Source organism: Truncatella angustata (genome assembly GCF_020726525.1).
Source record: "Truncatella angustata strain MPI-SDFR-AT-0073 chromosome Unknown BKA67scaffold_1, whole genome shotgun sequence".
NCBI classification, from domain to species: domain Eukaryota; kingdom Fungi; phylum Ascomycota; class Sordariomycetes; order Amphisphaeriales; family Sporocadaceae; genus Truncatella; species Truncatella angustata.
This window is the reverse complement of record NW_025763381.1, coordinates 7,777,244-7,801,255: the sequence shown is the minus strand read 5'-3', so window position 1 is coordinate 7,801,255 and position 24,012 is coordinate 7,777,244. Positions and strand designations below refer to the sequence as shown.

The 24,012-nt window shown below is 46.6% G+C and overlaps 8 protein-coding genes across 8 annotated transcripts; 3 read left to right on the top strand and 5 right to left on the bottom strand.

Annotated features, from left to right (window-relative positions):
* Positions 1 to 1,324: 1,324 nt before the first annotated feature.
* BKA67DRAFT_550746 (uncharacterized protein) lies at positions 1,325 to 2,059 on the bottom strand. The gene is made up of 3 exons (XM_046101683.1): positions 2,034 to 2,059; positions 1,757 to 1,976; positions 1,325 to 1,692 (listed from the first exon to the last, which is right to left on the bottom strand). The coding sequence occupies exons 2-3, from the start codon at positions 1,809 to 1,811 to the stop codon at positions 1,352 to 1,354; spliced, it is 396 nt and encodes a 131-aa protein (XP_045965424.1). The 5' UTR covers positions 1,812 to 1,976; positions 2,034 to 2,059; the 3' UTR covers positions 1,325 to 1,351.
* A 1,339-nt stretch (positions 2,060 to 3,398) lies between these two features.
* On the top strand, positions 3,399 to 4,988 carry BKA67DRAFT_654414 (uncharacterized protein; the record flags this gene model as incomplete). Its single annotated transcript, XM_046106556.1, has 5 exons — positions 3,399 to 3,478; positions 3,553 to 4,168; positions 4,269 to 4,627; positions 4,686 to 4,756; positions 4,849 to 4,988. The coding sequence occupies 5 exons, from the start codon at positions 3,399 to 3,401 to the stop codon at positions 4,986 to 4,988; spliced, it is 1,266 nt and encodes a 421-aa protein (XP_045965423.1).
* Positions 4,989 to 5,182: 194 nt separating this feature from the next.
* On the bottom strand, positions 5,183 to 7,202 carry BKA67DRAFT_642263 (uncharacterized protein). The gene is made up of 6 exons (XM_046105795.1): positions 6,990 to 7,202; positions 6,551 to 6,926; positions 6,359 to 6,426; positions 6,161 to 6,299; positions 5,819 to 6,098; positions 5,183 to 5,764 (listed from the first exon to the last, which is right to left on the bottom strand). Exons 1-6 carry the CDS (start codon positions 7,008 to 7,010, stop codon positions 5,350 to 5,352), a joined length of 1,299 nt encoding a protein of 432 aa, XP_045965422.1. The 5' UTR covers positions 7,011 to 7,202; the 3' UTR covers positions 5,183 to 5,349.
* Positions 7,203 to 7,826: 624 nt separating this feature from the next.
* Positions 7,827 to 9,623, bottom strand: BKA67DRAFT_81154 (uncharacterized protein). The gene is made up of 4 exons (XM_046109450.1): positions 9,319 to 9,623; positions 8,828 to 9,252; positions 8,614 to 8,659; positions 7,827 to 8,555 (listed from the first exon to the last, which is right to left on the bottom strand). The coding sequence occupies exons 1-4, from the start codon at positions 9,431 to 9,433 to the stop codon at positions 8,104 to 8,106; spliced, it is 1,038 nt and encodes a 345-aa protein (XP_045965421.1). The 5' UTR covers positions 9,434 to 9,623; the 3' UTR covers positions 7,827 to 8,103.
* A 752-nt stretch (positions 9,624 to 10,375) lies between these two features.
* On the bottom strand, positions 10,376 to 11,154 carry BKA67DRAFT_550738 (uncharacterized protein). The gene has a single exon (XM_046101682.1). The coding sequence runs from the start codon at positions 10,992 to 10,994 to the stop codon at positions 10,632 to 10,634; it is 363 nt and encodes a 120-aa protein (XP_045965420.1). The 5' UTR covers positions 10,995 to 11,154; the 3' UTR covers positions 10,376 to 10,631.
* Positions 11,155 to 12,673: 1,519 nt separating this feature from the next.
* Positions 12,674 to 14,368, top strand: BKA67DRAFT_531349 (Tannase/feruloyl esterase; the record flags this gene model as incomplete). The annotated part of the gene is made up of 1 exon (XM_046099373.1): positions 12,674 to 14,368. The coding sequence occupies one exon, from the start codon at positions 12,674 to 12,676 to the stop codon at positions 14,366 to 14,368; it is 1,695 nt and encodes a 564-aa protein (XP_045965419.1).
* A 2,340-nt stretch (positions 14,369 to 16,708) lies between these two features.
* On the bottom strand, positions 16,709 to 18,400 carry BKA67DRAFT_642260 (uncharacterized protein; the record flags this gene model as incomplete). The annotated part of the gene is made up of 5 exons (XM_046105794.1): positions 16,709 to 17,100; positions 17,191 to 17,576; positions 17,661 to 17,827; positions 17,914 to 18,165; positions 18,233 to 18,400. The coding sequence occupies 5 exons, from the start codon at positions 18,398 to 18,400 to the stop codon at positions 17,060 to 17,062; spliced, it is 1,014 nt and encodes a 337-aa protein (XP_045965418.1). The 3' UTR covers positions 16,709 to 17,059.
* Positions 18,401 to 22,689: 4,289 nt separating this feature from the next.
* BKA67DRAFT_654409 (uncharacterized protein) lies at positions 22,690 to 23,676 on the top strand (the record flags this gene model as incomplete). Its single annotated transcript, XM_046106555.1, has 1 exon — positions 22,690 to 23,676. The coding sequence occupies one exon, from the start codon at positions 22,690 to 22,692 to the stop codon at positions 23,674 to 23,676; it is 987 nt and encodes a 328-aa protein (XP_045965417.1).
* Between the last annotated feature and the right edge of the window lie 336 nt (positions 23,677 to 24,012).

The window sequence follows — 24,012 nt, the reverse complement described above, 5'->3', positions numbered from 1 at the left end:
ATTGGCAGTTCAAGGCCACAAGGCCAGATGAAATGATACAATACATACAAGTTGAGATGTTCAGTCAGATGGAAACGTGTGGAAGATTGGACTACAAAGCTGCGTATGCTTGAGCATGGAAACCCGTCATATCTCGGTGTGAAGCTCTCTTTCCCGCGCAAATCCCGTTATTTTCTCCAGTGATCATGACTACCCTCACCTGTGTCGTATTGATCTCCGACAGGAGGCAACCAAGAACCAATTAGACTCGGCATTGCCTAACTATACTCCCAATCAGCAGTCCTTGCAAGTCAGACTCACCTCACGGAAACAGAAACAAGCAATTTAACATAATAATAAAAATTTCATTTGTCTCAAACGGCCAATAGTACGACTAAATAGTCGGTGTGCCGACTAGAAGAAACCTCATGAGATCTTTATTTCGAGGTCATGATGTTTCTCTAATTGGAAACCACTCAAGCTATACACAACACATAATCTGCACACAAAAGAATGCTATTTAGTGGTATGGTATGTCAATACGGATGCTTCGATCCGGGTGTGTAGCGATAGAGTGCTCAAGGGTCGCCATCCTCCACCCAGCCGCCCACATGATCCAGCAATTATCTATCAGCGGTGCACTCTTATCCCACTTCTCCGCATTCCAGACCGTCTTTTAAGCGCCGTAGCTGCTGTAATGGTGTGCGGCTGACCCGCGAATGGAAGCTCTGCGGCCACAACAAAAGTGCTTACCGGCACATGAACGATACCTTTCCACGGGAGGTCACTCTTGGTCGAAGTGTCAAATGGGCAGTCTTGGTCGTGGCAGTTTGTCCGTGTGTAGATGAGGCGTTTCAGTAGCGGCTGCTCCCGTTCTAGCGTGGAACGGGACGACTCCTCCAAGGATGATGGGAGCAATCGACCTAGGTTAAGTCAATTGACGATCCGCCACACGGTGCTCTTCCTGTCGGCTATGGTCTGGGCATGTCAGACAGTATCGCGATACAGCGCATTCGCTGTGTGTAATCTAGGCTAATCGTTTGCGCACTTAGGATCAAGGCGAGCATAGGTTTTTATGTATGTTTGGCCACGATATTACGCAGTTTTACATTCCATCTGTCTTGACCACAAAAACCTTGGCCAGATTTGGTCACTCCGTGCCGGCTTGGAAGGCTGATGCAACGCTGATTAGACACTCCTGACGTGTTCTGTTATCGTACATAGCATAATCTGCAGTGTTAAAAATCAATATAAGCATCATGTTATCAATCCATTCACGAACAAAGAATCAGGAGTACATCATCAAAATCCAGCGACTTGACATACAACTTGCAAAGCCACCCACCTTCTGGGTAATCCATTCCATCACTTTCTATACCCAACGCTCACCAGTGGACTTACTAGTCTTCATTAATTTCTTGTTTGCCTTCGCATACTCGTCCCAGTCTCCTTCGAGCTCATGTGTGAGAACACCGTCATTACAGCGCGAGAAGCCCTCAGAGGGCCGCCATGCGTGTCTACCGCTCGTAGCACAGTGCCGAATGATACGAATGAAGGACTGGGCATAATTCCTCAGTCTACAGAGCTGCTCTTCCGTGTTCTTAGCAATCGTGAAATACAGGGTATTGCCGCTCTGCTGCTCGTGTTCGGCCCGTCTGCGTGACAAGAAGTTTCTCGACGAGGGCGAACAAGCAAACCCTCCGATACACACAACTTTCCGAAGCTGACGTATCAGGATTTCGAATGAATAGCTACAGATATGTACATTCGAGCCTACTCAACTTGACTGGGCAGCCCTGTTCCTCCGACCTCTTCAGTTGTCTCAAAGGCATCTCTCAAATGGGGTCAAGACTTCTTAAAATATAAGTCTTATGTGCTTGCTCTAATGCGTTATTCGGGTCTGCCCATGATGGAATGGTGTGGTCGAAAGGAGAAAACCACTCAGGAGGCACTGCAGTTTTGTTGTTTTTGACCCTGTCGTCGGAATTCCTGAAGATGTATGTCAAGACTGTTCATTCAGATACCTCAGCCAAAACAAGTCACCTGATAATCAGTTCTAACCACATGCGGAATAACGCGATACTCTACAGATTGTCTACTTACCATGTGTGGGACTCCTTCTCTCTCGATTTGTATGGTGGTGGTATTACTGACAGTATATATGTTCAAATCGACCATTCCGCCGCCGAAAACATACACGGAAGGTGGCGCATGGGTACGCACAGACTCTAGGATTGAATCTATACAACATAGAACAGTGTTCCTCGAATCCTGATGAACAGTCAGCAGCGGCGATGACATCCTGGCAGCTAGCGGTTGACACTACCATCGCTGCCGGCAATCCAGACGCCCTAGATTGTCAAGATTTATCTCGTTCCTGCCATATATTATCTTATTGGCCCTTTTGTGACATTCAAAAACAGTGGGCCCACCGTCCATAGAACGATGGTAATCTCAGGGTGTATTTTCGTTGCCACACCTTTGGAAACGCAATGAGATGTTAGATACGCAAAAGCTTTTGTTGAACCACCACATATTCGTCCTGCAGGCTCAATTCATGGACAGGAACTGATTATATTGTCGAAAGTAGTTATGATTATTTAATGAGTGTCGCAACGGAAGCTTAAGTACCTATGTGATTCAGTTCATCGTTTGGGCTGGGTGAAATTCAGCTGTTATGTGCTCCATTTCCCCAGAAGATAGATTCTAGCGTAATTCGAACCTGTATGTAACTACTTGAGGAAGCTTCGTACCTTGACGATAGGATTGAATGCTTGCGCTTGCTAAGTTCTATTTATATTATACTGCGATGGCCTTGGATGTATGTGCATGCCTATGTTGATGACACAGACGTATATTAATCCTACTAAACTTAAGTTGTGCCATACAATCTTGTTGCATCCAAAATATGCACTACAAAATTAGAAGTATACACACCGGAGTTCGTGAGATAAGTGGTAATGGGCATTAAACCCCTTCGTGATATACACCAGTGTGACGCTGCAGATATGATATGTAGCATAAAGATAAACCAACCATATACACCGACTTATTCCTAGGGGTCATTAGAAACATGGACAGAATAATAGATAACAATGAAAAGAGCCGAATGGAAAACAGCGCATTTGATGAAGCCGCAGGATTCAGCGATCAGCGTACCTTCCACCCCATTGTGAATCATCACCAGAAAAAATTAGCAAATTCACGGTCAAAACTGTTATTCGGTTTATTACAAACGCTACAACTTTACTCATGGATCGCATCTATAAATTCCTGTTACACCAACAATCAACTACTGACCTTCAGAAAGATCATGACACTTTCGCAACTTTCCCATACCACTACACTGTCTAGACTGCGTCGAGGACAACTACGTCAAACCGATCTATCATTTCCTCACACTGAAGCGACCTACAAAGATGTTTGACTTGGTCGGTCTCCTGGTTTGTGTTTTCGCCCACACGCTGGAATACGCACCACTTGCTCTCATCGGTTACTGGTAAGTGCGACAGCGCTTTCGTGCAGAAGACCTTATTCCGGATACTTCTTTTTATTAACCTGCGTATTATGCAGCGTCTGGTTTCAGGTTGAACAAGTTTTGTTTAAGCGCAAGTTGGCTGCCTACAAGCCAGTTCCAATTCCTGAAATCTGTCCCTACACCTCCGACCAAGTAAGTGTCATTGCCTGCACTGTCGACACTCTCCTCGCCAGCTCCCTCCGTACTTGGTTGGCAAACAACCCACTTGAGGTGATTATCGTCACAGTTCCTAAGCACATCGAGCATATTCGCTTAGTCGTGGATAATGCACAGCTCACACCTGCCGACTTTGAGAAAGTCACAATTGTTGCCTCACCAGAAATGGGTAAGCGTCCGCAGTTAGTACTTGGAATCAACAATGCTCGTGGCTCGGTTTTCGGCCTTGTTGATGATCACATTGCATGGGGACCACGTTTCTTGGAGGCAATGTTGCCTTGCTTCCAAGATCAACGCGTCGGTGCCATTTCCCCAGAAATTGATGCCATCATTCCAGAAGAGCGTCGTAATCCTGACATTATTTCGCCCTGGGAGGTAATGGCAATGCGGGTACGATGGAACAGCAACCCACGACTGAAGGTTGCCTATGCTGCAGCACGATGGGCATGGGGTATCTGTGGCGTCACTGGTGTTTACCGCGCTGAAATCCTCAAGGTAAACATTTACAATCAGCAATTCCTAGCGCAAGGTACTGGTAGTAGACCGCACAGACCTTTTGACCATGCGAAGGCAACGGTGTGCTGATGTTTCGCAGGACCCTGTCTTTATTGATGCCTATAGAAACGAATTGTGGTTTGGCAAGAAGATCGACATCGGTGAAGACAACTTCATTTCTCGCTGGTTGCAATCACATGACTGGATCATCGCTATTCAAGCTCTACCAGAGACTGTTGTGTCCCGCACTGTCAAGAGGACATCCGATTTCCTGCTGCAGATGTGTCGATGGGAACGCAGCACAATCTTAACCCACCTGCGACAACTATTAGAGGTCAAGCGAACTCGGAGATCCCTCTTTGTCTTTCGTAAGACTTTGGGTCGGATCATTCGACCTGTGATTACATGGACGTATATCTTCTTCTTCACCCTATCGATGTGGACTAAGCCTATTGTACCGTAAGTCATTGCATTGTCCTAAAGAAATATCCCATCAATATTAATTCCTTCTTAAAAGCCTTATCATCTTCGTCTTCTACGTTCACAAGACTTACCCAACTTACGAGTTCTTCTTCGCTAAGCATCCCTGTAAGTATAGCAAATAATTGTCTCTTGCCTTGGGAGCAGGATAAATCACGCAAACAACACAACGTTCGTCGGAATAACTAACTTCCTCACAGATATGCGACGATACTGGTGGGCTGTCATAGCCCAGGACTTATTCCATGTCGTTCAGGACCCCATATGCTGGCTTACGCTAGGCAACGTCACATGGGAGGCGCGCAAGGTCACAGCTGAGGAGCAGAACAATATCAAATAGAGCATACGACTCTCTATGGTTCGTGAGGTTGTTGTTTGCGATGTGTTTCTTGCAGACCTCTACGGGGCTGCCTCCTGTGTCCACTGTTTCGGGCATCAGATGAGCCATATAAATTAGTAATGGCCAAACAATTCCTGAGACGACAGACCGATTTATGAATTCGATTATCAGCCTCTATATTTTCTCTTCTGTTCCTGCCTTGAAATTAACCAAGAGTATTGCACAAACAACCCGAGCGCAGAAACAAACGCTATCCGCAAAATTGTGAGGTGGTCTATATTACACGGAATATCTTGAAGCCACCAGGCACGCGTGTTTGGAACACACCGGCGGGGTCGTACTTTGCTGCGAGATTGCGAATTTATTCCACATTCTCAGCACCGTAGCTGCTCAATGGGTCCTGGCTCGGATTGACATAGTTGAGAAATCGAAATGGTAGATTGTTGCCTGTCTTCTTAGCAGCAGCCTCCACATTGGCAATGAAGGTGCTTCCATAAGCATGAGCAACGGCCTCACTAGAGACCACCTCGGTTTGGATGATCAGGAGTAGTAAAACAGCGTTAGAGGTAAGCAAAATGCCAAGACCGAGTACATTGCCGCCTTTCTCGACGCCGATCTGTCCAAAGTATGATGGAATCGGTTGGAACAACAACTGAGCATTAAAATCGTCAGTCGATAGTGAAGTTGTCAGATTAGCGAACAGCGTTTCGTAAAGTGCAGTGACCCATTTGAGGAATTCTAAATCGGCCGCAAAGGTCAAAGAGAACCATACGGTCCTGTGTTCGTATCAGCCAATCTAATCAAATGTTTATGGCAGATGGTTTGTCTACCGCAAAACGGCGGGGTTGATGGATCCAGCCGCAAGTTCAGCCATGCTGAGCGTGGTCATACTATCAACTACCGGAGGCAATGCTGCCAGCTTTGCAAAACTGGAAGAGTCCGTGACACCTTGGGTGTTGACTTGTGCTGTAGAAAGCGTGATGCCTTCGCCACTGGTCACGAACAAGACGATAAGTGCATCGTCGGCTTGAGACTGGTCTGCGGATGCAAAGTCAACTAAGGTCTCAGGCGCAACCTCAGCGTGGAGATCATAGTCGTAAGCACGTTGGCCTCCATACAATAGCGTGTTGGGTAAAGTGATAACATCGTAGCGAGTCACGATGCCAAAATACCTGTGCCACCTTTGAGAGCCTTATGTAAATCTGCATTTGATGATGCGTTGGCGTTGACGACACTACCGTTGGCTAACACAACCTCGAAATTGATGACATTGTCACAGCCAAATCCTTGTTTGCCGGTGTAGTAAGAGTTCTAGGCGCGACTTAGTCACATTTATTTAGCGCCGACATCAAATATACGTCGAAACTTACACCTCCACCGATGAGAAAACCGCCGATACCAACATGACCTTCGCGGCCTCCTACGACTGTGACATGATCTGGGGAAAAGCATGCAAGTCAGTCGTTGGTTTCTACCGAAGTTTTTCAGGACTGCCAGTCGTGACAAAAGTGAACCCAGCAAATATGTAATCCTCGTACCAAGAAGACATATGAGTAACTCACACGTATCTGCGAGGCTGGAAAATGCAGCTGCCCAGGAACCACCAAGCCCAAGAGATGCCAAACCAGTGTTAAAGTCATAAGTTGAAAAGTTCAAAGAGCCCAGATCAATGGTGACACCGTTTTCAATGTTGTTCGCTCCCGGCCAGAAACTGTGGCCACCACCGCGGACAGCGATGTGCCAACTACCAGCGCCTTGGTTGGCATTCGTCAGTGTTTTCAGGGCAAGAGACACTTCTTCAGTATTTTCCGGTTTGACAATGCACCAAGGTCGCAATTGAGCACTGGCGGACCAATAAGTTGAGATACGATCCCCATACTCGGGATCGATCGCTGTCAAAACACGCTCGCTCAAGCCGGCTGTGATCAATGCATCGCACTGCGGGACAATAGTACATATGTTAGGACAGAGAAAAAGCTGAATTCGGCTTGTGCTACTCACAGGTACATTTGCCGTAATCATTTCAGTCGCGTTCTCGTGTTGCTGATAGGGAAAGTCAGCCACGGAACATCCTGATATAAGTAAAATACCAAGAGCCAGCCATTTGATTGGTAGCCCTCCTCCTAATATATTGCTACAACCAAGATAATTAATTGAAGAAAGATTTTGTTCATGTTGAATTGCAATGAAGGGGAGGGGGCTTCTATTGTCTTTTATATTACGCCAACTATCTCATCTCAGCGCATAAGCGAACGCAACGGAACCAATCAGAACATTGTGAATGAACGTTGATAGGCAACTTTTTGTGGCTAATAGCAACTTGGGAGCATGCGGGCACATACAACGCCAAATATTGGCAGGGTACAGTATAGGCCGTCCAAGTTCCTTTCAAATCATAGAATATCCTACACATGTTGTCCTCCAATCGCGAAGAGAATTTCTACTGAGCGTGAAGTAGTCCATTTGACGGACAGATCATGTGCCACATAAAATTATTTGTGCATTTTCCCCGAGGAGTTGCGAAAATCGATCTTGTGCACCAGGATTTGGTTGAAATATTCGACCGCGGTGCCTAACCAAGAACATGAAGGAAATAAACCTCAAAATAACGAGCCAAGACAACATGGGTGTATTTAGGGTAGTGGTACATAGCCAGATCGTACGATGTTTGATGTGTAAAGCGTTGGGCTGCAGCAGCATGCGTGTCTTGACCGAATGAAATACCGATCCTTGACCGAACTGTCCGGCCCGCTCCAAAACAAAAAAAAAACCTTGTGCACTCTCGCATTTCACCGATGCTACAACGTGAGTTATTATGCCGTTGAAGCGAAATCTGCCCCTCTTTTTTGTAAAAAGAAAATTTACTTGTCCAAAAGAAATCAATCATGTCACTCTGAATTGAAAAGGTCCCCGCGCTAACGGAATCAGAATGTATGGTCTAGTAATTGATTTTGAGTAACTCTTGCAGGGGTTGGCTCGCCATGACAGATAACCCTGGATATACATTGCCCTATGAATGCTTCAATATCTTGCCTCAATAGGCACGTTAAGGACTACGCTATATCTCGAAAGTCCTCGCTTTCGGGGTCAACAGCTGATCAAGCGATCTGTGTCTTCATTCGTCAGCGAAGTCGCTGTATGAACGTCTCTTGGCCCATCTTGAACCGGAAGGAGCACGCTTATTGTTGTTGTTGCCGCCTCCGTTCTTGCCTTGCCCCTTAGCATTGTTGCTACTGCCCTTTTTGCCTGAGTTTGAGTTGGACGCTGCGGCCTGAGATGTCGTGGAAGGATCGGCTGATATTATGGCAGCAACCACAGCAGCGTTCTGTTTGCCCTCATTCGTCAAAGCGTCAGCGTCCACGTCCGCGATGGCTTTTTCAGCAGTACCTAAATCTTGCTTGTTCTGTGCAATCTGCTTAGTGATACCGGCTTGATCTTGAGCTGTATTAATGTTGCTCGGGTCGTTATTCCCGTCCAGGGGCGTGGTGTCGGTTTGTTGAACCGCGAAGCATCCACCGACATCTTGCTCGTTGACACAACGGACGGTACAGACATTTCCGGCAGAAGCTGATACGGTATATTAGCGCTCAAAATGCTCGAGAATCGTCGACTTGATGAAACTCACATCCAATACAAGCCAGGTCGCTGGGCATGGTTACCGTCAAGGTCATCTATGCAACCAAAGACAAATTAGTAAACCGGTTTCACTATGGTCAAACAGAATCTGATTCTGAGATCTATAGCATTCATGACCGTAGTTTCAGTTGCTTCAACGACCTCTTGACTTGTAAAAAGAAAAGAAAAAGAAAAGGCTACGATATAGTCCGCGTGGTACATACCGTGTTACCGCTGCTGGCCTTGTTGGCTCGGGCGACAACAGACTGTCTGACGACAAGCCGTCTGTTGTTATTTCCGTTCTTGTTGTTTTTATTATTATTGTTGTTGTTGTTGTTGTTGTTGTTCGTATTAGCGGTATTTTGAGAGCTGGTCAATTTGGTTTGTCCAGTGGCACCTTGAACATTCCCTTTGGGATCGAGATCGCATGTGTAAGTACCACTAGCCATTGTGCTGTTTGCGCTAAGCGTTACAGTCACATCGGTACCCTTCGTCACCGAAGTCACTTTGCCGTTGGCGAGGGCATCCTCTTCTTTCGCGCCAACATCGATGTTGCCTCCATTGATGGTTCGACCGCACTGATTAACTATGTTGGAGGAAATTTCGGCGACGTTGATAATGTTCATATCTTTAGGGTCATTGAGATCCACTATATATACATGTTCTATCAGTGAGGTTGTACTATGAGACATTGAAGCTTGTTGCTTTTACTCACCTTGTAGTGCCTGGCTTGTGTTGCTGCCCTTGGTTCCTATAGCGCTGATGATGTTTTGACCGTTCGCCAATGCGAACAAGGCGGATGTGACAACGGCCTGCCGTGCTAAGTACATAGTGGCGGTTAAAATGTAAAATATGAAGTGCAAATAAACAATATGTATAACACTTTGGAAATGTAGGTCAAGAATTGAAGTGAACAGACCTGCTGATGATATGGTAGAGAAGAGAACGACAACAATGATCAAAGATGAACGAATAAATCAGATAGTGTCATGCTTCCGTGATGTCTATTTATCAACATGCAAGCTCTTGTATCCCACAGCGCAACATGCATACTTGGATCGGGCCTATAGCCATCTGCAACTGATGTTGTCGCGACTGGGTGGGTTATATCCGGTGTTGCGACAGGATTCCCCGGTTTTCGGACCCGATTATAACTCCTTGGCGGATCCTTCTACAACCGCCTTGGCCGTAAAATAACCGCATTGTTTCTGCTATTCCCGTAATACCACTAAAACCAGCCGTCTGATGGCATTGACACTTGTCGGACGACAGTTTCGTCCCGCTACAGCAATGTGAGTAGTTGGTCTGAATTGCGGAAGTCGTCGTGTGATACGATGGTGATAGTTCGGTTGAATCGGCACACGCTTGACAAATGCGTTTGTTTCTCTCCCAAATATGTTTTTTGAACACCACCGCATCTCCCGAGATCTATTCAGAAATAATATGACAGCAGCTCTGAAATAGTAATGGTTTGCATGGGAATGCAAAAAGTCTTGGAGCAGCTGCTGATCGACATTCAGATTGACGCCCCACACGACATTGTGCAGCCAAATAAAGAAGTGCCTAAACGCGTAACTAAGTTGCAGCTTGGAGACAAGCTTTTTGATGTACTCTAATTTAAGGCTTACGTATGGAATAGACACCTGTCAAATCAACATAGTTACGCTGTCGGCCTGGTAGAATACAGTCACTTTGCCAACTGAGAAAAAGCCTTGATTGTAAAGGATTTGACTTAGATTGACATATTACAAGCCAGGCGGTGCTTGTCGATCGAGCAAACGTTTCTTAGGTACTACTGTAATTATATTCTAGGAATTGCAAACACATTGCTACTAATGTATACAAATCCTCCAGAAAGTAAGTCATCATTACTAGATTGGTCGTTGATTTCAAGCCGAAGTAGGTATTAGATAGGCCTGCGAGTAGTTATGGTAATCTGGGGATGGACGAGATCTGTGTACGCGCCTGCAGAATCATAGTTGATCTGTCGCAAGTAAAATTCTCTGCTATGATTTTGGCATGGTCATACTAGAGGTTTATTGAGATAAGGGGTAATGGGCATTGCACCCCGTTAGTGATGTACGCCAGTGCGACACTGTAGATGTGGTTTGTTGCATGAAAATAAGAAACGAATAAGACACAAGAGGTTTCCCCCATCTGCGCCCATACACTTCTCGAAAGGTGTATGCGCGTCCTTCGCTTCTCACGGTCGTCTGGTAGGTAATGGTTGTGCGTTTTAACGTACAACATAAGAACATAGAGTAGGAATAACAAAAAGGATGAGCGCATACGGATGACCAATATTTCCTTTGATGCACATGGACGCGAAATAAACACCTCAGAGCGCGAAATTTGTGTGTCCTGCTTCTTATCCAGGTGTAGGACGCCCATAGTGGGCGATGGTTTGGGTCTTCAATCTGGATGATCGACTATCACAAGGCCACCCTTGGTTGTTGGTGAGTTGGACGACTTTGAGGCTACAGTTTGGCATTCAAGAGTCGAGACGACATCATGAATTGTGCCCACGCAGGCGCAGCCAGGAACAAAGTGAAATCAGCCTCAATGGCCTCCCTAACGGAGAGCCCGCAAAATGCTATCATAGACTAGTGTTTTAGGTTTTGCGCTCGACGTCATGATGGGTAGCCCATGCCGAGCATAGGAACAGTTAAGAATTTGACATGCCCTTGTTTTATCTGGTGATGGACAACTCCGATATTAACGCTTATAGCATACATCCTAATTTGTCTGACATGATATCTCTTCACGAAAGGCAGAGGAATGGAACAATTTGCAGGATCGGCGGATAAGCTGTTCCTAAGTATGGGTTTGTGGGTACTTTTGCATCTCAATGTCAGATGGCAGCTGAGGTTTCCAGGGCTATTTTCGGCTCTCTCCGTCTCCACTTTTTAGATACTCCTGGATCTCAATGTCCAGACATGCAGACTTGAAGTGGGTTGGAGCTTCTACTATTTCAGTGCAATCACCAGCCGTCCTTCCCGTCACATATAGTAAAACTCAATCAGCACAACGACGACAGCCGGTGTCCGCAAAATGTTCAGCCTCCTACCAGAATATGCCTTGCGTCAATGCAGGCTTCGAACCCGCTTCCTGATGGAATGTTCTGCAGCCCACCAACCTTTGCTGCGGCTCCGCAGCCACGCGTCCAGCTCGAGTGCCGCGTCACTTAGCCTTGTTTAATGACGATGGGCATGAGAGTCCTTTCATCTGGCGACACCAGGCGCAACTCTGGATCGTGTGTAACATGTGATTATTATAGTGCATTAAAGATATCTTCAGTGTGCGACAACGTGGTAGTAGAGGGGAAGAAGATGTAGAGTCTTCAGATGCAGTCTTCACAACTGTTGTGAATGTATCTCGCTTTGCCTTCATCACGAGGAGAAGCGCACGGTTCTAAAGCTGGGAAGATATAGATGCGCAAATACATTCTACCAGCTGGGCAGCGATTCACCACCCTTGCTTTGCTAAAGGTTCATCCCGCTGCGTGGACTTCACATAGCACATGGATCGCCCCAATCTACCGGCGCTACGGTACCCTGTTCCAACGGGCCCGCGGGCTCATGATGGATCCCGCTGTCGTTTATGTCAGCCCACAAACTATCTGCACGGCAATGTTACTAGCACGACAATCAGTTGTGGTCCAGAAGCATACCAGTGGCGGAGCACTGCATACCCTGGACATATCGCACCCCTTCGTCATTTACATGACTAGGTAGGCTCAAGGGTTGTTCCGCTTCACTCAATGTCACTTAGCTACAACCACCACATTACGTTATTCATCACCAAAACTTACGCGGTCGATCTATTTTATTATGACTTCGGGCCTTGATCTAGTTCCTCTATGCTCGGATCGCCGAGCAGGAGATCGTATACCGATCATGCGAGTATGGTATCCCGAAGGTGAGGTTATACTTAAGAATCATGAATACCAACCGGAGGATTAGTCTTGGTTATTCACAATCAACAAGTATTTGCTTCTACAGTCCTTTCCGTTCTTCGATTGCATGTGTCCTTCTGTTTCTACCGCTACCACCACAGCAGCCACCACCGCCATGTCGTCGCTCGCTGATCTCTGCACTGTATCCAATGTGCAGGCGGCTCTTCCCGCTAACGGAACTCTGCTCGGCATCAACCTGTTGCCCGAGACCGTAACAGCAAGTCCTCTGTACAATGTCACCGCTGGTATGGGCAGCACCGAGAGTTACTCGTATTGCAATGTCACCGTGTCATTCACCCATACCGGAAAGGGAGACGTCATTCCTATCAAGCTAGCTTTCCCGGAACCTTCCAACTTCGAGAACCGATGGTACCTGGCCGGAGGTGGAGGCTTCTCCATTTCATCCGATGCAACCGGAGGTCTTGCTTATGCCGCTGCTTCCGGTGCCACTTCTGGTGGATACGATGCCTTCGACTACAGCTACGACGAGAAGGTCTTGTATGGCAATGGATCGATTAACTGGGATGCTACATATGGTTTCGCCTATGTTGCTCTTGGTGAGTTGACCAAGATCGGCAAGCCCACCACCCAGGCTTTCTACGGCTTGGACGATACCAAGATCTACACCTACTTTGAGGGATGCTCCGACGGTGGGCGTGAGGGTATGTCCCAAGTTCAACAGTGGGGTGAAGAGTACGACGGTGTCGTCGCTGGTGCCCCTGCTTTCCGCTTCGCCCAGCAGCAGGTTCACCACGTCTACCCAGCCACAATTGAGCAGGTTACCGGTTACTTCCCCCCTCCGTGCGCTCTGGAAAAGATCGTCAACGCCACTATTGCCGCTTGTGATCCTCTTGACGGACGTACCGACGGTGTCATTTCTCGTACCGACCTTTGCAAGATAAACTTCAACTTGACCTCGATCATCGGCGAGTCCTACTACTGTGCCGCTACCAGCAGCTCTTCCCTTGGCTTCGGTTTCAGCAAGCGCCAGGCTCAGGGCAGCCAATCTAGCACTTCCCCCGAGCAGAACGGTACCGTTACTGCTGAGGATGTTGCTGTCGCCCAGTCTGTCTACGATGGTCTGCACTCCAGTGATGGCAAGCGTGCCTACCTTTCTTGGCAAATTGGTTCCGATCTTGGCGATGCTGAGCCTACCTACAACAATGACACCAACGAGTGGGAGTTCAACATTCCTTCCACCGGTGGCGAGTACGTTACCAAGTTTGTTCAGCTGCTTGAACTTGACAACCTCTCAGACTTGAACAACGTCACATACGACACTCTTGTCGACTGGATGAACACTGGTATGATCCGCTATGCTGACAGCCTGCAAACCACTCTGCCTGACCTCACCCCCTTCCAGTCATCTGGTGGCAAGCTTCTCCACTACCACGGTGAATCTGACCCCAGTATCCCTTCTCCCTCTTCCGTTCATTACTGGCAGTCAGTTCGTGCCATTATGTACCCTGACCTGTCCGATGAGGAGGCCCAGGAAGCTCTTGCCGACTGGTACCAGTTCTACCTCATTCCTGGTGCCGCTCACTGTGGTGCCAACTCTCTCCAGCCCGGTCCTTACCCTGCGGACAACATGGCCACTATCATTGACTGGGTTGAAAACGGAGTTACTCCTACCCGCCTGAACGCCACCGTCTCTTCCGGCGACTACGCTGGTGAAGTCCAGCAACTTTGCCAGTGGCCCACTCGTCCTCTTTGGTCCGGCAACAGCTCCACTTTCGACTGTGTCACTGACGCCGACTCCATTGCCAGCTGGACCTACACCTTCGATGCCTTCAAGCTTCCTGTCTACTAGAGCTGATACCAGCGTCTATCGGGCCCTTCTCTCAAGCGAACGGTTGACAGCGGTCCCTGACAGTGTTGCCCGGATCTCGGGCAATAACGGCAACCATCCCATCAAAATTTTGTGTTTGATGCCAGAAACAAGTATCTTCTTTGCTGGCACTTGAAGTTTACTGTATATACTTGCATTTTGGCCTGTGGCCGACGGTCTAGATCATAGCATAGCAAATATCATTTTCAAATTTACAAAACTCGTAACAGTTTCAACGACAACTCAATATGACGTGAAAATCTTGCGTAAGCGGTTCTATGCTAGCACTGTATATGAGTTGTGCTGTTTGTCGCACTATATACATACTGCCTGGAGCGATGAACTATCTCTAGCTGAGTTTCTAGGTACCTTGTCCGTGAGCTACCTGCGCAAGACCTCAAGTACAAGCCTACTTATGGCGGGATGTCAACTGGTGCGACTTCTTTCCCCCCTGTCACGGAGTGGACGAGCAGCTGCAGTAGTAATCTTCCAAATAACCCGGTCGATTTTTGACAATGGGTAATGACCTCGGTACACCTCAATGATGAGAGACGGTCTCGGAAAAAGAGGTGATATTCATAGACCTGAGCTTACATATTGAGCCAGAGCACTTGGTGTCACTGTTAGGTATATTATAACGTACGATGTTCGGAGTTATATGAATTGCGGCAGTCCATGTCAAAATACCAGTCCAGGACTTGAGCAAAACCTTGTGCCAGATCACGGGACTGGACCTCAACCAGACTGAATGGTAGCCTACATCTCTTCAATGAAGTCGAGGGCATAAAAAGACCAGGTAATTTCGACCGGCCATTTTTGAACACTTAATCATTCATGCAATTATAGCAACCCTCCGTTTCTGCTTGCCTAGACAGTATATAGCGATGGTCCGTAAAGCAGTCAGTCGCTGTTTAATAAAACCAGTAACGACGAGTGATGTCAGTCTTAATGACGTCTCGTTATGTTTCTAACATCTCGTTTTACCATCAATCCGGAGTTACTTCCAATGTTGACTTTGGATAATCGATTCATAGAAGGCCGTTCTTGTCGTGGTAGATACTACGAGTAAAAGCAGGTCCAAAGCAAGTCCGTTCCGAACTGTGCATTTCAAATTTCCCGTTGTTAAGTAGATAAAAACTACGGGTACTCTCGTAAGAACTCATGCATCATCAAGACGTGCAATATTTGAGCAAATTAAATTTTAATGAAAGCGCATTAGAGACTAAATCCAGCCGTACTTCAAAACGCTCGCTCACCTCTCAGGATTATGGTTCCTTTCTTTTCCATCTCTCTTCATAACCGTAACTTATTAACAACACCATTTTCCCTATGTTTACACGCGATTCCCCTACATATACCCAGTATGTTATGTATGATATCTTTTATATCCTCCTACTTAATTCCTTCCAACCTAGCTCAGCTTATTATCCATCATCTAAAAGGTTTATGTCTAATTCATATTACCGCAAAAGTAAGAGTATATGCCACATTTCATTTACTCACAAAATTTCCAAGTCAACCAGATTGTACAACCGCCAAAGCAATTTCAGGCACCTTTCATCCTATTCTCCTAACTCTAGCATCACTACCGTATATTGGCTACTCGTGTCTCTTTTGATGTCCTTTTCCTTGCCACCTCTGGTTTCCAGCAGAATAAATACGTTTATTTCATTATTTTGGTAATACTTGGATCTCTGTCAGGACTCATCCCCGGTGATTAAAGATATATTTCTTTTTACTAAGATAGGTCTAATTCTAGTAATCAACTCCGCTGCTAGCACTCCGAGGTGCTTGCACTAATTAAGATGTTTAATTGACTTCAAAGTTCTTGAAGTCCTCAGCTTTTGTTAACGCATCATGTTTTGTTTCTAGCTCTTCGATTGTTGCGTGGTAGGGATCAGGTCGCGCGATATACGGCTTCCAAGCTGTGACCATATTTGTAGGTTGGACCTGGCCATCGCTTCCTGACAACAACTACTTGTTGGAATAGAACGGCTAGAAAATGGGTCTTGTTGGTTGTGTTGAACTAATGAAGAAATTGCCGGGATAACTGAAGTTATTGGTGTCTTGAACGATTGCACTATTATTGCGGATGGCTGTTGAACAATTCTTCATGGGTGGCTCCAGTTGGTGAATTGTGCATAGTCAAGTCCACAGGTGGAAGTATAGCGTAAACACAAGTCAGTATTTCTAAACTGATAAAACCAGAAATCCCGGCCAAATTAATGTTTTCTCTTGCAGTTGCTTGAGAATTTTAGGTGTTTCTGGAGTTGTTCAGTGAAGGCTGGTCCTGCGAGAATGGGGACTGATTTGTGTATAGTAAGCTGGATCTGAATTTGAGCAATTTGGTAGTAAAGTTGAGTGGATTAGCGCCCACAAATGAGTACTTGCCCACTAGAACTAATTATCTCTGACAGGAGCATACAGCTCGACTCATATCCTACACATATTAGCGGAAGCCCCTCTAATATGAGTCATGTGTGATACTGCCTTCATACTAGCACCCATCCTTTCACATAATGAGGTTGAGGGCTATCACACCATATACTGAGTTATAATATACACCGCAGATTTTAATTTGAGCTTTCGCATCTATGACTCCACCATTGCGGTACTCGATGAGCAACACATATCTCATGAGCCCTTTACTGAGTACTGACAAGCCTTGATTCTTCATCTAGTAATTTCCATATCTCCAGGGAGCTCCTTGAGCCCTATATAGTTAATGTCAGCCAGTGGTATTGCAATCAAACGCGAGCTGGGCAGCACGCTTAGTTAGCATGGTGATAGAAAAAGGCACTCACAGCCGTCCAGCTGCTCGTCCACAGTAGCCTTGACAGAGCACTGATTTCCCTGCTGAATGCTCTGCGACTTCAACTCGGGGCAGCTGACGCAATTTGAGTCCATGGCCTTCTGCAGGGCGTCGCCCTTCCATCCGAACACGTAGTCCCCGTGATTCCCATATCCCGTCTCGTCGCCGTTGCTCCACACGAACGGCTGTGACCCGTCCGCGGGCCAGTCGGCCTTGTTGTTGAATGCGGTCGTATCCCAGATGACTTCAAAGAACAACTGTGGGATCTTGACGGGATGCGTAGCGGGGCAAGGGCCGCCGCTCTCAAAAGTTCCACTGGTTGGATAAGCTACGTGGCTAGAGTGGTCTGGTGGGTCGAGGTCCACCCCGTTCCAGCAACTGCGAAAGGGGAATTAGTCAGAATGAACAGCTCTATTGAACCTTTTTATTGAAGACTGTGGACTGAAGCTTTTTGGTACTTACGTAGGAAAACGGACGTTTGCCATGATACCAGCCGGGCATGGCTTCGTGGGCATATCCTTCGTTTCACCCGTTCGGGTCATCGGGTCCTGAAGACATGTATATGTGAGCTGGCGCGGAACGGAACTTGCATTTCTGTTCATTGGATCGCCGACGATCATGCGGAAGCCCTGTAATTATGGTTAGATCTTGGCCGGGCTAGCTGACATAGGCAATCCCTATAACGCGAGGATCTTTAAGAGCATAACTGGCTTACAGGCTTGAAGGCAGTGACTTTCGCACTGTTCTGTAACGTGGGTATATAGTACACGGTCATCCCGCCTTTGGCGCTCTCGAACCCGACATTCGGCTTTTGCGGAATTCTCTTGAATGTGCCATTGCGAGCGCGGAAGTACATAACTGCGGTCCAGTAGTTGGAGAAGTCCTCGGCAAACGTGCACGTGGTACATGTAGCGATGCTGGGGATATCTGGCACGCTTTCTGGCGTCATATCTGCACGGAATGTATTCTACACATCATGACGATCAGCCAGTGATTTCGGTCGTCAAATAAAAGTACAATTCTGATAAGCTTACTCCGCCGATGATCTGGTGTAGATGAGGAGATGGCGTGATACCAGGGTTGACTAAGGGGTCAAGGCGCTCAACTACAAGTTGGGAGCATGAGAAACGGAGGAGTCCTGAGGCGCTCTGAATCAGAAGCACCAGTCCTCCAATGATGGAGCCCCAACTCGGTTGCATCATAGCTATCTCAAATCAGATAGTAATCTCTTCGTTTGGACCGGCAGGCACGTTGATTCAATAATACTCAACGCTGAACTCAAAATAATATCATACTTATTGTTGGGTAACAAGAATTGGAAACTTTTCTGGAGAACGACTTAAATGCATACTCTCACTATTACTTCTCAGCTCGTGGCTGCTATATCACACTCGAAAATATGTGTGGGTCGTGCCGGTAAATCTCAGAGGTCTCGGCTATAAGTCCATCAAACCAGTCAATGCTATTAGACTGCATACATCATCGGAGGGCTTACTTCCGTAGTATCGGCAGGGCTTATCTTCAGAACTATTAGAATACATCAACTCATCCATCCAGTGGAGTCAAATCCATTCATTTACAGTGGGCGTCCTGTCAATAGTGGTTGGTAGGAGTGGCTTTTAGGCAGAGAGGTACAACCTTTGAGCGTCGAGATGTTATTTTAGCGAAAGCACATCTGAACTGCCGCGTTTGCACAAATATTCGAAAATAAATTATTAGCATGCATGTGTGATTGATTGTTGATTCCTGCTGATGAGTAATTTCTCTTCTGGAGTACATATTGGGTTTTGATAGAGGTAGGATTGGGCAATGAGAGCGCAGACATTGAACGCAGCGACGCACAAATTTTGATACCCAATAGAAACACAGACCTCGTCGTCATGGTAATTTGCTCAGAAACCAGTAATATATGAACTTTTGCGATAAACCCAATGGTTGATGTAGCCTTTTGGACTGAAATATGCCTTGCTAACATGGCCATGAATATATGTCAACCGAAAGTAGCTGCCAGACCCGAGCTGACAGAGCAGCGCAGGCGCTATATTGAGAATATTCCTAGAGGATGAAACTGGCTTAAGATCGGAAGAATGGATTGTGGCATCCGAAATAACGCTGCTTTAATGCTACGACGGCACTGTCGTCACAGAACGCTGACGCTGTATAGGCGTCACTTATATCAATGAGGGGAGAGCTCCCCTAGAAGAAGAATGGGGTAGAGTTCAGTTTGGGAGGCAGTATCACCTGTACTACCAATATACGCTGCGCTTACGCATCTCTTACGCCTATATTATAGTATTTCACTCTGCTGTAGAGCTGATCTGACAGTAGCTCTGTAACCTTACCAACTGCCAACAAGGACTTGATTACCGCTAACTGAGCTCCTTTTCCAACCTGCCGCTTTTATTGGCCATGAAAAAGCACTCTTATCATGGTCCTTCCATCCATTAGGCCGTTGGTCAGGAGGGTAGCAATTTGGGGTCGGGAATACTTCTTCAAAAGGTGCCCAATCGCCCTTCCGGTTTGGTAAGAAAGAATTGGACAGGTCGACGTCGTATTCCGTTATCCACATGGCATAACTTATGAAGAAGTACTAAGTCCGACAGCCGACAACGAGGAATACTACCTAGCAGAAATAAAATGTGATCTAATCATTATTCCAGCTTGACCCGTTCCGCGAGACATGTCTGCGGTGCACTCATGCTTGGACAGTACGGCCACGGATAACTCAAGAACAGAAAACACGCTCGCTAAATTATACACTTATTTGTACCCAATCTATGAACGAGAGCACTTTAGTGCTTTGCAGTGTCTAATGTTGGGCTATATTTGGATATCAGCAAGCTTCAGACGCGAAATCTTGGTGCAAAACAGCTAGGAAACTTAAATAATGAACAGTTGTTCATATGCCACTGTCCTGGTGCTCGGCTGACTTGAGAAGGCATCAGATCATGAGAATGAAGTCTGCAATAGATATGTGGGAATTACATTAGATTTGCCATACTAGCGATAGCTTGGGTAATGTTTCCAGTTTGAGAAGTGTTTTGTCCCAAGATATACTATCGGGCCATAAAATCACAAATGATATAACAGGCTAGGTTTATGCTTGCAGGGTATGCTAAGCGCAAGCGTAAGACTATTGAGATAGACCTTAGAGTATACTAAGCGACGATGATTCACAAGTGTAGTCGTCAAAGCGTGCGCTTCACCTATGGATAAGATAGTTGTTTAGATAGATCACTAAGGTAATGACTGTCTAAGTAAATATAGGAGATGGTATCCTTGATATACTCATTCATTCCCTTAGTCCTTGTTAGGATGGATCACAACCAAGACTATGATCCTTCCATCCTATTGGTCAGCTCGTCTCCACTCGCTGGAAGGAGAAGGCATAGAAAACTACACATTCTTATAAGAGATATGGACGGTGAGGTGATGGCTTTGAGCAAACATGTTGCTATGATCCAAAGCGTGAAAAGAAATTCAAAGAAAAGGGGAAGTTCTTTAATAGCGGTATTATAAGAAGAATTGGGACGTGACCTTAGGGGGCCCAATTTCGCTACCCTGTGGCTGTAGGTTGTGGATGCCCGGAGCATCCAGCTAGACAGGAGTATAGAGCTGCTGCAGATCCAAGGATTGTTGCTTCCCTGGTATTTACGACCCATTGGATATAGGGCAGCTCAAATTGAATAACAGCATTCTTATAAAGATGCTCGTCGATGGGCATGTTGCGACCACGGGAATACTTGTGGCACCGGCGGCAGAGCACGTCCTCGAAAAGCCTCGTTTGTGGAGCCGATGAAAGAGAACCAGAGCGACAAATAGGATGAGAAAGTCGACGTTGGACTAGGTTAGACTAGTCTAGCGCTACAGTGAGCTTAGAGTGTGTCTGTTTAGCGGGGGCCGTTCTCCGGGCCGCTGCCGCCGCTAGCAAGAAACGGGTCCGTCTCTTCGAACGTCGCCCGGCGGTCATCCATACGGGATTGTTTGACTGGCATGATCCCCTGTCACTTGCCAATATTTTGGTTATTACAAAATGATGATGCAGCTCGTCTCAAGTCACAGTCACATGACCTCAGGAGTTATCAAACCGGGGGTGTGTCTGTACATTGTAAGGACTGGGGCTGGGGACTCCAGAAACCTCGTCCCCGGCCGCTGCCCTGGCTGTCCGACCACCCCCCACGCGTGGACTTCTACGGATCCGTATGGATACCGAACTTGGGTCGTATAGGCTCTGTAAGGGCGTGCCTAGCGACCTAGACATCCGGGCCGCGACAAATCCTCATCTTCACACCGACGACTCCTGCCCGTTCGGGCCGTAGGATCCATCGCATCCTACCCATAGCGACATCGCCCCTGGCACCATCAAAAACCAGAAAACCCATTTGATGCGTGGATACAGTCCTCAACGTCTAGATTTTCGACAATCAGTTACTAGTTGTCCCAAAGATACCGTATCATAATTACAATAAAGGATAGCTTATAACAAATTAGAATTAGGGAGTATATTTACTTATATGTCTGAATGTAGAGTCTCGATTTTGGTTGTACTTCTGTATTTAATTGCAATTACATGCGTGTTGGACGTTCCTGCCTCTCGAAACTCTTTAAGGCACTAACTTATACGCCGCGATGGATCCTTGGACAATATGCTCCTTCAGGCTTCCGTAACAAATGTGAAACCGGCCAGGTCGTGCAAGAGGGCAATCTGTTCCGGCCCAAAGCACAACTCAATCTTTCTTACTTCTTTTAGCAAAGGGTCGCACTTCATATTTGACACTGTGATAGATTTAGACCATGCAGTAGCTCTGACCGCACCTGCGTTATATCTTGGTGCTGTCTCTGATCGAGTTACGCGACTTCCCCGTTGCATTCTTTAACCGCTCAAGCTTTCAGCTCTGCTCGCTGTAAGTTCGAGATATTATGGCCAGCCACGAGGAATGGAATTGCTAGTTTTGAAGTCAAACCGTTCTGGCTTGTTCTCGTCATTGTTTTGCACAACTTGAAATCAACCCCTCTTCCGATTGAATCTTCATGAGTATTCGTGCTGTCGGCCGCCTTGTTGTAATCAGTCCGCCCACAGTTTGACGCCATTCCCAGCGTGGTTCTTCATACTTGTTTGAGCAATCAAAACTTTTTCTTTTTCATTATCGCAGTCTAAAGTTACACGCCGAACTTGCGCAATATACGTAGCGTTCGGAAATAGGTGAGACGCAACCACATTTTTTTCAGAACCATTGCCAACCAAAAGCTTAACCGCACCACAGCTGAGACCAGAGTCACATGCCGAACTTGCAAAACCAGCACAGCCGTCGGAATTAGGTAAGATTGAACTTACGAACGATATTTGAATCTCTTATCACTGCCATCTCCTGCTTTCCCAATATTTGAAACTCCACTCTTTGATACAGTCGTAATAGGGTGGTTCACATGTGTACTATCTGACAACTTTCAAGCACATCCATCGAGTACACTCGTTCGCAGCCTTTCCAAAATGGAATATATTTTAAACGAGCTTGAGCTTATGGCTCTGGGTGCTACTACAGATTACCAAAATGACACCCGCGACTTGGATATGGTCGAGAAATGGCAAAAGCTTTTTGGTTACGCTCCTCCAGAAGCAGCAAGCAAAATTGAACAACATCGAAACGATCTAAATCGAACAGTCATCACTTTGGCACATTGGGGCATGGTTCGAGACGAAAAGGAAGCTGAGGGGTATGACAAAGAATCATACGAACATTCGATCGATATCCTGAAGCACGATCAGTCTCCGTCTCCAACGTACACGGCGGCAAATGTGTCAAACAAAACGAAAGCGGCAATGTTTCTCCTCAAGCTAGAAGGACCACTAATGGACGTAAAAATGGTTCAGGAAGCTGCAAAGCTAGCACAACCGCCGGAGCTATTGATGGGGCATGGCGATTCTGGTTGTCAAACACAATTCTACAAGATTGACAGCCTCGCTCGGGATAACATCCTCGATTTTTCCGGACAACAAGCACCGCCATTCGCACCTACTATCATTTCATATTGCATTGCAGACAAGGACCTGTGTCCTATATCTGCGCACCCCACGCTAGGTATAGAAGCGACTCTACCGCAATTCCGCCACGATAGCAATGCAACACCACAGAATGACGAGTACCCTGTATGGTATTTCTTCTATGGAACACTCGCAGATAACGACGTCTTGGGAGGCCTTGTCGGAGTTCGAAGACCGCATTTGGTGCCCGCACAGACGCGTGGTGGTGTTCTGAAGACTTGGGGAGGCAAATACAAGGCACTTGTTGATCAAATGACGACCGGATCAGTGGGGATTATCGATGGACACGCTTTCCTTGTCGAGACCTATGAACAGGAGACGGCCCTTCGAGCGTACGAGACCGATAATTATGAAGTTGTACGGTGCGGTATCGAGATGAAAGGGGAACGCTACGTGAATGGTCTAACGTTCAGATTCGTCGGAGAAGTGGACTGATGCTTCAAAGACACGGGGTAGAGAGCCCAGGGCTGAAAATAGACAAGTGAGACAGAACGACTGCTATGGCAGGGAGTTGGAGGATATCTTTAACCGGCCAGTGGCGATATGAGCTCTAGGGTGCGCTAGACCTTCTAGTGAGTTCAACCAAAAAAAAAAGGGGGGGGAGGGGAAGGCAGAAGAATCCAATCACGATTTCTCTATTCCTCAAGGCCGTTGGTGCTCATGAATTTCATGGTTCCTCATTGCTTTTATCGAAACACTACCTAGCAAAGCGAAAAAAGATCTAGTACAAGGTGAACCACCACCAATCCCCATCTCCATAATTCAACAACC